This window comes from Penaeus monodon, chromosome 17 (genome assembly GCF_015228065.2).
Source record: "Penaeus monodon isolate SGIC_2016 chromosome 17, NSTDA_Pmon_1, whole genome shotgun sequence".
In the NCBI taxonomy this organism is placed as follows: domain Eukaryota; kingdom Metazoa; phylum Arthropoda; class Malacostraca; order Decapoda; family Penaeidae; genus Penaeus; species Penaeus monodon.
Genome location: NC_051402.1, coordinates 8,174,754 through 8,187,429, shown reverse-complemented (window position 1 = coordinate 8,187,429; position 12,676 = coordinate 8,174,754). Strand labels below are relative to the sequence as shown.

The 12,676-nt window shown below is 43.3% G+C and overlaps 1 protein-coding gene across 1 annotated transcript in view; it reads left to right on the top strand.

Moving 5' to 3' along the window:
- Positions 1-12,676, top strand: part of LOC119583242 (proton-coupled amino acid transporter-like protein pathetic) — a 24,084-nt gene that overhangs the window by 5,358 nt on the left and 6,050 nt on the right. The window contains 1 exon segment of the mRNA XM_037931714.1: positions 1,689-1,895. Coding sequence (XP_037787642.1) covers positions 1,689-1,895 — 207 coding nt within the window.

The window sequence follows — 12,676 nt, the reverse complement described above, 5'->3', positions numbered from 1 at the left end:
TCATTATATTAAAAAAATATACAAAACTATTATGATCATTATGTATTCATCATCTTAATATATCTTTTTTTAGTATTATACCCTTCTCATATCTAAATAAATTACAACTATTATTATCATTATATTCTTACTTATACTACTACTCTGTATGTAATATCATTAACCTTATTATATATTATCATTATTATAACTATACCATCACTTATTATCATTATTTTGTTTTGATGTTATCGTTTCAGTTTCTCTTGATAATATAATTACCCTTATCATTAATATCAAAATTATTTTTGTCAGTCATTACTATTATCATTATTATTATTATCATTGTTATTATTATTGTTATTATTATTATCATTATTATTATTATTATTATTATTATTATTATTATTATTATTATTATCATTATTAACATTATCATTATTGTTATTGTCACTATTATCATTATCATTACTGTTATTGCTATTCATAATTACTATTCTTATATTCATTAGTACCACTTTTATTATTACTATTTTCTTGTATTTGCTCTTGTTTTTCTTGTTGTTTTGTTAGTTATATTATTACCATTATTGTTACTATCACGTTTAATTATTACTATAATTACTCTTCTTCTAGATGTGTAGGGAAAATTAAAAGGTGTTTTTTTTATCGTGGATAATCATAGATGCATGCATGTGCACGCACACGTACATACAAGGTTTACAGGTGTGTACAGATAAAAAACCTCGTACACGCACGCACACACGCACACGCACACACACACACACACATACACACACACGCACACACACACACACACACACACACACACACACACACATATATACACATATCATGCCAAAGTGCCTTTCATACTAACCTCTTTCCGACAATTCCTGCCCTGACTGTGTCTTGGGAGGCCAAGTGCCTTCGCTGCGCCTGCGGGCTCCAGGGGCGGCACGCAGCCCACGCGCCTTGGCGTGTCGTGCAGTCCAAGCCAGACCCCAGATCATTATCTCTGGCATACTAATTGTCATTCGCTCAGTTCTCTTCGTTTTTCTGTCCTATCCAGAAATTTAGACTAAAACTGAAGAAGATGATAAAGAACCTGCAATAATATCAATTATTTGCGGTGAATAAAACCCAAAAGGTCTGCTCTTCTCCACTTCCTATTCTTCGAAATCGTTTTCTCGCCGTTAAACGAGAGAAAAACGCAGTTTTTTTTATAAATATAATATTTTTGATGTTATCATTACAAGAACAACAATGATAATTGCGCGAAAAATAAAGATAACATTGATGACTTTTATCAGTATATTGGCAATGCTAACAGAAAGAACAGTAAGAAAGATTAAAGATCTGTTAAAATGTTATTTAAATAATGTGGTTTGATATCAGTGGTACCAAATATCATGGAAGTGATGTAAAACTGATAATATGATCTTATAAATTGTGTTTTATGTTAAAATAGTGTGTATGTTGCCGTTTCGCAGCAAAGGTTCGTCAAACGTGGGAGCGTTGTCGGTTCGGATCAGGGCTCATGGCTCAATTGCACAGCCTACTAAACTACCTCCCATTCACCTTCCTACGCACTCGTTACGTACCTCCCCCAATCACTTTCCTACCAACTCTCCCCCGTCACCTTCCTACCCGCTCCTTACCCACTCCCTAAACACAACACGCCCACCTACGACCGTTTCCTCCTTCAGCTCAAGTGTTCTAAGGAGCTTTGCCGGCGAGCCAAGGTATCAGCCCTCAGCTACGAGGAGTCGGCTGAGATGGCCTTTAAACTCGGGCCAGGAAAGTGCCCCAAGTACGCAACAGCTGTGGGTTACATCATTACGACATTCCTGCTTATAACTCAAATTGGCTTCTGTTGCGTCTACTTCGTGTTCATCCCGCAGAACATCATGCAGGTTTGTCGTTAACCCAACCACCACGGATTTACGTTCTATCCCGTGTTTTTTGTGAATTTTATTACATAAAGATGGCTCCACATGTGTTGAGCCGGCAAGGCCCTAGTGACCGACCCCGATTTCTCCATTCCTTGAATTGGCGGGAAAAAGTGTTTTTCTTAATACAACTGATATCGATACCGTTATTCACTCGTGTTTGAGATTTTGCAGAGCTCAGACCTTTTTATAACGCAGTAGCAACAAATACTAAGTCTTGTGCCACAAGAGCTACCCTGCAGCCCGGGGCCTCTCGCCTCGCTTGACGTTGTTGTTCCTGAGTTTGTCTAACGTAAATTAAAGTAAAGTAAAATCCTGTAATTACAGAACATTATAGTGCTTTGCCAGCACCTTCAGTGCTTTGTTTTTGCAGGTGACACGAGGCTACAGTAGTCTTAGTCAGCACCCCACCTCAGACCCGCTGCTCTCTTCTACACCAGGGTAGCCCTTTGGGCTTTGACCCCTGGGTAGGGAGGCCCAGTAGTCTGGGGCGTCCTTTGGGCGCACTTTTTCTCCCTCTAAATTTTTTCCTCCTAATGTGACTTTCCTGAGCCTGCCGGAGTTCCTTGTGAGCTCCCGTATCCGCTTGGGGGGTGGGCATCTACTTACCGTCCTTCGCCTAGGCAAGTTCGGCGGTAAGGAAGTGTCCTCCACATAACTCGATCCTCTCTGTGGTACTGGAGAACGCAACCAGGCTTCTACTGGGGGGGTAGAGGACGAAATACTGATTTACTCTCTTAGCTATTGCTGTTAGGTTGATACCAAAAGTTAAGAGTTTTCAAATCCCTTCAGGACAACAATTTTGAGCAAAGGGGTCGGACCTGGTCCGATGCCCAGGATGGATGATACCCCGGCTACCCCTTCTCCTCCTCAAGGAGGAGGGGCGACTCATGGCCAATCTATGACGAATTCGACCCTGAACAACGGAACCCCCACAAATGACAAAACGAGAAGACCACTTTTCAAAATCCCAACAGAGAATGCGAGGTTCGCGAATGTAAAATGCGTGAATGAAAATCAATCGCTTTTGAACGTGAACCCCTTCATCATCAAAAAGGTCCTTGATGGTCAAGTGGACGGCGATTTTGATTTTGTCAAAAAATTGCGAGATGGAAGCCTCCTTGTTAAAGTACAATACAACTCCCAGATTAAGGATTTACTTAAGCTGACGCAAATTCATGATCTTCGAGTTAAAGTAACTATTCCTATTGGCCCAAATGCCTGTAAGGGAGTAATCTTTCACAGGGATTTGAGGACGATGGAAGAAAGTGAAATTCTTGAGAGCATGAAGGACCAAGACGTAGTGGATGTTCATTGTATGACAAAGAAGGACGGGAATGTGCGAACGAAAACTGGACTGAAATTCCAGAGTATGTCAACGTCGGTTATGAACGTGTACAAGTAAGACCTTATGTCCAAAAGCCAATGCATTGTAATAGATGCCAAAAATTCGGACACACCTCATTAAGATGTATTGATAAAGACTCGAGTAAATTTGTTTGCCGGAAATGTGCTGAAGCCCATGACACCATCACATGTACTAGCCAGATTTCCAAATGTGCTAACTGTGGAGGTCCCCATCAGTCAGGATCTGCCGAGTGCAGCGTCCTGAAGAAGGAGACTGAGACATTAGCATATATTAGAAAGCATGAAGTTAGTTATACTGAAGCTAAGAGGAAAGTGGAAAGTTTGACACAAACCCGATACTTCCTATGCTGAAGCAGTAACTAACATCACCCCTCGTGCAAGTAAAGTCAGTCAACAGCTTGCAGTCAAGGATAAAGAAATTGCTGAACTGAAACAAACCATTAAAGAATTAAATATTAAAGTATATCATTTGACTAAATTGGTCGATCAAATGGCTGCATCAACCCAGCATAAACATCATAAGGAGGATGATACTGAATCACAGTCCGGAGCGCACCTTCCCGTCCGGGCTACTCCTGTGAGGACTTCGTCTGGCTCGCGATCGGCTTCTCGAGAGAAGCAGATCGCAATCTGTCAGTTGTCTCCCTCGCCAGGAGGTGCAGGACATGGAGACTTCTGTCTCCAAATCATCCCGAGAGAGGTCCCCGGGAAGCGAGGGAGAGGAGGCGTCTCCCTCCCAAAAAAAGAAGAAAAAAAAATGGTGGACAAGGCACTTCCAAACCCCATAAAACGTAATCTTCGCGTCGACCATTATACAATGGAACTGTCGAAGTCTTAGATCTAAAGTAAATAACCTTAAATTATTAGCCTCGTCCTATGCTCCCGATATTATAGTTCTCCAAGAAACGCACTTAACACACCTCGTCTCTGACGAGGTCGTTTCGCTGAGGAACTACCATTTATGAAGGAAGGATCGTGAGGGTAGGGGTGGAGGCGGAGTCGCCATGTACATCCACCAAAGCCTCCTTTTTACAGAAGTGACCATTGACTCTACTTTGGAGTTTGTCGCACGCAAAGTAAAAATCAATGGCACGTATCTGGCTATATGTTCACTTTATTGTCCACCTGATGCAGTGATAGCCTATGATGAGCTTTTTGCTCTTCAGGAACGTCTGCCACAAAATAAAGTAATTTTAGCTGATTTTAATGCTCATCATACGTTATGAGGTTCCCTGCGGGTGGATGGTAGAGGTGAGCAAGTAGTGAAGTTGATTAATGAGTCTGATTTAGTCCTTCTGAATGATGGTAGTCCGACGCGGGTGGACGATAATACCGGTAATTTGAGCTTTATTGACTTATCACTGGTCTCTTCATCAATAGCAGCCAAGTGCCTGTGGCATACCATTGACAACTCGTTGGGAAGCGATCATCTTCCTATTTTGATTAAATATTCATGCAAACAATATTCAGAATTCGATTATAGAAGCAGCATTGCTATCCATTCCTAAAACTTCGACAGATAGCGTTAAGCATAGAGTTCCATGGTGGACACCAGATTGCCGCAGGGCGCTGTGCCGATGCAATAAGGTCTACTTTTCAAAAATAACATCACAAATGAGAACTTTTGCAATTACAAACTATCAAGAGCTAGGGCTCGTAGAATAATAAGACAAGCAAAAAAGAGACTCCTGGCGGAGCTTTGTCTCTACAATTAACAGCAATACAAAAATATCAGAGGTTTGGTCCACTATCAATAAAATCAATAAGAAAAAATCATCTTTTAAATCAACAACATCATTGAAGAGGGCACTAATTTCGATTCAGCTAGAGACATTGCTAATGCACTCGCCAGACAGTTCTCTCACACAAGCAGCTCAGCTAATTACCATTCCACCTTCCTGACCATCAAGGAAGAAGCTGAGCTGCAACCAATTCACTTTGCCACAGGAGATGACTTTGATTACAATAAAGATCTTACAATGGATGAGCTTGTCCGAGCCCTAGAAGCCTGTAGAGGAACATCCCCAGGCCCTGATGAGATTCGATATGAGATGATGAAGCATCTTAATCATGATGACATGATTAAGTTGCTAGAAGTGTACAATGAAATTTGGAAAAGCCACACTTTTCCAAACTCATGGCACTTCGCCCACATCATTCCCATATTGAAAGGGGGGGGTAATCCCAGATTTACCATCTCCTACCGCCCAATTGCATTGACAAGTTGCTTATGCAAGGCCATGGAACGAATTGTTAACAGTAGGCTATTGCATTTTTTTAATTCCAGTAATTTGCTAGTTGACGAGCAGTGCGGCTTCCGCAAGGGACCCCAAACTCTCGATCAACTAGTAAAGCTGGACAGTCATATTCAAGAGGCCATTGCCAAAAAAGATTTTTTGATTTCAGTATTTTTAGATATAGAAAAAGCCTACGACATGACATGGCAATATGGCCTACTCAGAAAACTTTATGCTTTTGGATTACGTGGAAACTTGCCTTGTTTTATTCAAAATTTCATCTCTGAAAGAACTTTTGCTGTCAAATTATTTTCCGACAATGTCACTTTTTCGGACATTTTTGTCCAGGCAAACGGGGTCCCACAAGGAAGTATCTTGTCTCCAACATTATTTCTATGTATGATTAATGACATCTTACCAGCTCCTCCTCGGAATCTTAAATACTCACTGTACGCTGATGATTGTGCATTATGGCACTCCAGCAATAATGCAGAACTCTCAGCAAATCGCATCCAATTGGCACTGGATATGATTCATAACTGGGGCCTCCAGTGGAGTTTTAAGTTTTCCATTAGAAAGAGTATTGGGGTAATTTTTTCACGTAGGAGGAAGCCGAACATCAGGCTAACTCTAGACAACCACCCAATACCTATTCAAAATTCTGCTAAGTTTCTTGGGCTACTTTTTGATAGTAGACTCAATTGGAAAGACCACATTGGTCAGTTAAAGAATAAATGTCAAAAAGCACTGAATTTATTAAAGTGCATTTCTGGTAACAAATGGGGAGCTGATAGACAGTCTTTGCTAATGGTATATAAAGCCCTGATTAGGTCTAAAGTAGATTATGGGTCAATCGTGTATGGTTCGGCATCGAGAACAAGTTTGAAAGGTTTGGATGCTGTGCAGAATGCCTGTTTGCGTGTGTGTCTTGGAGCCCTGAAGTGCACTCGGATCGAGCGTCTTGAGATGGAGTCTGGTGTACTTCCCCTCTGACTCAGACGCAGCCAGTTAGCCCTGAGCTATGCCGCAAAGGTGGCTCGAGATCCGAAACACCCTAATGGCAATGGAGGCAATAGGCCCTTTGCCACGAGACTCCACGACCTCGCCACCCTAACGGAAGCCGCCTTGCCGCGGTGGGGGGGCTTGAGGTCCCAATGATCTGGTGAGCCGGACCAGAGGGCTACCCATACTGAAGGGGTCACCAGTGAGGGATGAGACAAAATGGCTTCCTGGTGGACCAAGGCCTATGAGAGGGGATGGTGCACCCACCCCTGGTTCATCTCATCTTGGACTAGGGAGAACTCTCCCACGTGTGTTTGCCATGCGTGGCATCCCGTAATACCAGGAGACAGGAGTCCTGGAGGTTGAGCGATGCTGCACGCTGCACCCTGCAGCTAGCAACACACCTCTTTGGTCCTTTATTCTGGTTAGACGGGTGGCTTGATCAAGGCCCGGTCAAGTCAATCGGCTGGTCAAATATGGCTAGGGTCAAGCAGGTACTATTCAGTCGGCAGCGCATAGGTCCCGCGACTGCCATCAGTACTGTAATAGTGGCTGCGTATATTTCCTCATTACCCCTGTGGCTGTTGGGAGATTTTGAGCCCAACTATAGCTTCCCCTCGTTGGACTCCATGGTGGGTGGGGGGTGAGGAAATGAAGAATTCTAATTTGTATGAGTACTACAAATTTACAAAGATATAGCTCTCTCCTTGATGACTTACGCAATCCCCCGACCATTCCCTCTGGAACATCACATGTTGTCACTCTGGAGCCTTTCCAGCTTCCAAAGGGCAAGAATCGGAATCGTAATGGTTCCCGGGCTCCCAAACCAGGTAAGAAGGGGAAAAGTCCTCCTCAATCCACTAAGGAAATCTTACCTGGTAAATATGAGAATATTTCATATAGTAAGTACCTAGTAGTGAAGACCATTGATGGTGTATCAATCATGGATCTTGCTATTTTTGAAGTACATAGGAAAATAGTTGAGGTATGTCAACGTGATCCTCGCATCACATCACAGCGAGATGGTAGCCTGATAGTTGAGGTTTCAACACCAGATGAGAGTGACCGTCTGAGTGCGATATGCAACATCCCTGGGGCTCAAGTTTCATGTTCTCCTCACAAAACCCTCAATCAGTGTAAGGGAATTGTCTTTTCCCGAGACCTCATGAGGTATTCTGAAGAGAAACTGTTAGAGGAACTAGAGAATTTTAATGTAGTGGCAGTAAAACGTTTTAAGAAGAAAGTTGACGGTTTGGAACAGTCTACACCAGCTCTCCTTCTAACTTTTAATACGTTGGTCCTTCCAGAATCAGTTGGCATGGTACCACCTCAAGGTAAAGCCATATGTGCCCAACCCTATGCGGTGCTTCCACTGCCAGGGTTATGGGCATGGAGGCAACTCTTGCCGTTTTAAGGAAAATGGACAACCAAGAATATGTGTAAAGTGTGGTACGACTGGTCATCAAGAAGATGACAACTGTCCAGGTCCAATATGCTGTTACCACTGCAAAGAAGCTCATGAAGCTTCTTCAAAGCAGTGTAAAAGGTACAAATTTGAGAAAGAAGTATTGATAATAAGGAGCAAGGAGAAAGTTAGTTTTCCAGAGGCAAAGCGACGTGCCCGTGTGCTGTTTCCACATACAGGTAAATCCTTTGCTTCGGTTCTGGCTCATCCTCCTTCCCACCAACCCTTGCCCTGCAATACTTCTTACACCACACACTCTGCCACTTCTTTCAAACCTCAGTCCCCAATTGCTGAAACTGCCTCTGGTGAATTCCACCAGAAACGGAGTAGGAGTGAGGGGTCTATTGAGGAGACTCCTCCTCCCAAAGTAAGGTCTTTGGAGCCATCAGGTGAGGCTCCAGAGGCCTCAATGGTGACAGCCCCAGCTGCCACCATATCCACAGGGGCCTCCACTGCTAGGCAGAATGCCCCTGAAGCAAAGGCTCGGGTTTGCCCTTTGCCCAGGCAAAGGAATCCTGAGTCTGTTCAAAAGACTCATTTCAAGGTGGGGTCTTTGAAGCCGTCAGGAAGGGCTCCAGGGGTCTCAACGGTGACAGCTCCAGCTACCACCACATCCACAGGGGCCTCTGCAGCTAGGCAGAATGCCCCTGAAGCAAAGGCTCAGGTCCGTTCTTTGCCCAGGCAAAGAAATCCTGAACCTGTCAATAGGAAGCCTGTGGAAACTAGTTCCACGGGTAAACAACCCCTCAAAAGACTCTCCCAAGATCCTGGAAAGGGACAGCCTAAAGGTGTAGGGCAAACCTTGACCACAGGTGCTGCCAAACACCTTATGAAAAAATAGTTTAAAGAACTGGATACCCTAATCCAATGGAACTGTCAGGGAATTCATACAAAATGGGAAGAACTGCAACATCTGATAGCTTCATATAACCCAGTTTGTGTATGCCTACAAGAGATTATGACCAGGGAAAATCATCCGATTTCCCTGAGAGGATTCCAAATTCAAGCCCATTATGGGACTTTTGACAATGGACCTCCTGGAGGAGTAGCAGTACTGGTACGTCAGGATATTCCTTTCCAGGCCATCCACCTGCAGACAACACTGCAGGTGAAGGCTGTGAGAATAGGCTTGACACAACCTTACACTGTTGCATCTATCTACCTTCCTCCACATAATCTGAACATTAATGATTTGGAAAATCTACTTGAGCAGTTGCCACATCCATATCTACTCTTGGGAGATTTCAATGGTCGGCATCACCTCTGGGGAGACACTTTGTGTAACCCTCGAGGAAGGGCCTTGGAGTCCTTGCTCCTAAGAGTAGATGCAGTTTTATTGAACAGTGACACTCCCACACATTTCCAAATTCAAACTGGGACATTCTCCAATATAGACCTGTCAACTGTCTCACCTGATTCACAGATGAATTTCACTTGGCAGGTTATGGAAGACTTACATGGAAGCGACTGTTTTCCAATACTTTTGGAGGAGGTGAATGGTATTCCAGCCAATGGAGTGCAGAGATGGCGACTTGAACATGCGGACTGGAATCTTTTTAGATCAACTGCAGTATTGCATGGATCTGTGAATGATTTCCAGTGTGTTCAAGATGCTGTTAATCACTTCACATCACGAATTCACCTTGCAGCAGAAGCATCCATTCCCAAAAGTAGTGGGCATTACCGTCGACCTCCAGTACCATGGTGGTCTGATGAATGCCAACAAGCTGTCAGAGCAAGAAAAGCTGCATTAAGGCAGTTGAAACGACGCCCCAGTGATGTAACCTTGATCCATTACAAAAAGACCCAAGCCAAGGCCAGGCGAGTGCTAAAGGAGGCCAGACGGACGTCATGGAGACAGTATGTCTCCTTGTCTGGGACCCCCTTAGCATGGGTATGGGACAAGGTGCGTAAGATCGCTGGAAAGACCACATCACTGTCACCACCTGCTTTGAAGATTGATGGCATAATCATCACAGATAAAAAAGATGTTGCTAATGAGCTAGCTAAATCCATGGCAGAGATCTCCTCTGGAGCATCTTACACTGCCCGATTCTCCACTCTTCGGGCTGAACAGGAACGACACCCAGTGTCGTTCTTCAGTAGGACTGCAGCAGAACTTCCATACAACTTGCCATTTTGCGCAAGGAGATGGACTCTGCTTTGCAGCTCTGCCGTAAGACTGCCCCAGGAAGTGACGATATTCCATACCAAATGATATCTCACTTGCCAGAGAGCTCCCAGAAGTTCTTGTTGGACCTATTCAATAGGATATATAGGGAGGGTACAGTGCCATCCACATGGAAAGAGTCTATAATCATTCCTGTCCCTAAACCTGGCAAGGATGCTTCCACACCAGGAAATTACAGACCAATTTCCCTCACCAGTTGCATCTGCAAGCTGATGGAGAAAATGGTAAACTTCAGGTTGACATGGCTGCTAGAAAAGGAAAATGTGCTGACTCCATATCAATATGGGTTTAGAAGATTGAGATCGACCACAGAAGCACTTGTAAGGATGGAAACTGCTATACAGAATTCCTTCACACAGCGACGTCACATGTTAGCAGTCTTCTTTGACCTTGAAAAGGCTTATGATACGACTTGGAAGCATGGCATACTCAAGAAGTTGTATGACATTGGTTTAAGAGGAGCATTACCTACCTTCATACAAAACTTCCTTGCTAACAGGAAATTTAAAGTTCGGGTGGGAAACAGTTTCTCTAACCTGGAAGATCAGCTGGAAGGGGTCCCACAAGGGAGTGTCTTAAGTGTGACCCTGTTTGCCATTGCTATAAATGACATTGTAAAGGTTGTTCCAAGTTCTGTCTCATGTAATCTGTATGTGGATGACTTTACACTGTACTGCTCAGGAGGAAGCTTACAGGATGTGCAAGGACACATGCAGGCTGCAGTAAATCAGGTTGTACAGTGGACAACATATCATGGGTTCAAATTTTCCCCAAGCAAGACCATGGCTATGCATTTCCACAAAAGAGGAAAATTCCATCCTTCCCTCTATTTAGGAGCAAACCCACTGCAATTTGTCCAAGAGGTGAAGTACTTGGTCTAATTTTGACTCAAGACTTACATGGGTGCCTCACATCAAACAGTTGAAAGTAAAGGCTACAAAAGCACTTAGTATTTTGCGGGTTCTTTCACATCTATCTTGGGGTGCAGACCGCACAACGCTTCTGCGGCTTTACCGAGCGCTTATTCGTAGTAAGCTTGATTATGGATGTGAAGCTTATTCATCTGCAACTCCCACTGTTCTCCGGATGTTAGACTCGGTTCATAATGAAGCTCTCAGAATCTGTACTGGGCTTTCAGGTCTTCACCTGTGGAGTCCCTGTATGCTGAGAGTGGAGAACCACCTCTTTCATTACACCGAGAATACATGAATCTGATTTACTACACGAGACTACAAAGGATTCCAGGATCTCCTACATCCAAATTGGTTTTCAACCCCCTTGAGGATAGCCGATCCTATGGTAGGAGAATGAGGAATCTTGTGGAAGATCTTAATTTAAATCTCTCTAAGGTTCTGGCTGTTGGAATTCCCCAATTTCCACCTTGGACTAATCAAGTCGAGCTGGATTTAGTCAGAATTGGGAAATGGGAGAGATCCGAAGCAGAAGTCCGAGAGAAATTTCTTCAGCACATTTCTAAATACCGGGGATCAGATGCAATTTATACAGATGGTTCGAAATCTGAAAATGGCGTGGGTTTTGCAGCAGTGAGCAGAAGGAAGACTGCATCTGGCAGTCTTTCTCTAGCAGCCTCGATCTTCACTGCAGAGTTATATGCCATCCTTACAGCAGTTAAGATGACTAGAGATCTTACGAACCATTCTGTTGTGATATATTGTGACTTTTGTAGTGCCTTGCAAGCAATGAAGAGCTTAAACTCATCACATCCAGTAGTGAGGGAGGTTCAAGATTGGCTTGCACTGATGTCAACACGTAAAAAGATAACTCTATGTTGGGTGCCAGCGCATGTTGGTATCAGTGGGAATGAGCGAGCTGATCAGAAGGCCAAGGCAGCTGCTGCTCAGCCTTGTGATGCTCGTTTTCCTCTCCCACACACCGACCTGAAACCCAGCATCAGAAGTTGTCTTCGTGATAAATGGAGGGAAAAATGGAGGCATACCTCCAGAAACAAACTGCCAGACATTAGAGATGACCTTGGCAGTTGGGCAACTAGCATCCATCCCAACCGAAAAGTGGAAGTTGTATTAACAAGACTAAGAATCGGGTACACAAGACTGACTCATGGGCCAATGATGGCTAAAAATGAAACACTTTGTGAAGGATGCCAAGAGCCATTAACGATCGCACATGTAGTGGAAAGATGTGCAACATTCTCAGACCAAAGACGTATGTACTTGTCTCCCCCATATACACTGAAAAATGTATTGGGGGAAGATTGTGACATAGAGGGTCTTATTAATTTCCTTAGGGAGACTAATATTTTCAATAAAATCTAATTATGCATAATGTTTATGCAATCATTTTATGCACTTAGAGCATAATATTTATGCTTTGATTTTTAATCTATTTATTGTTATTTGTAAGATATTTATTGATAATTTTTAAAGTTTTAAACATTTTAATATGTCTAGTTAACAAGGTATTCACCGCTAATGACCTTAGCTGTTGATGCGGCAGATAATTT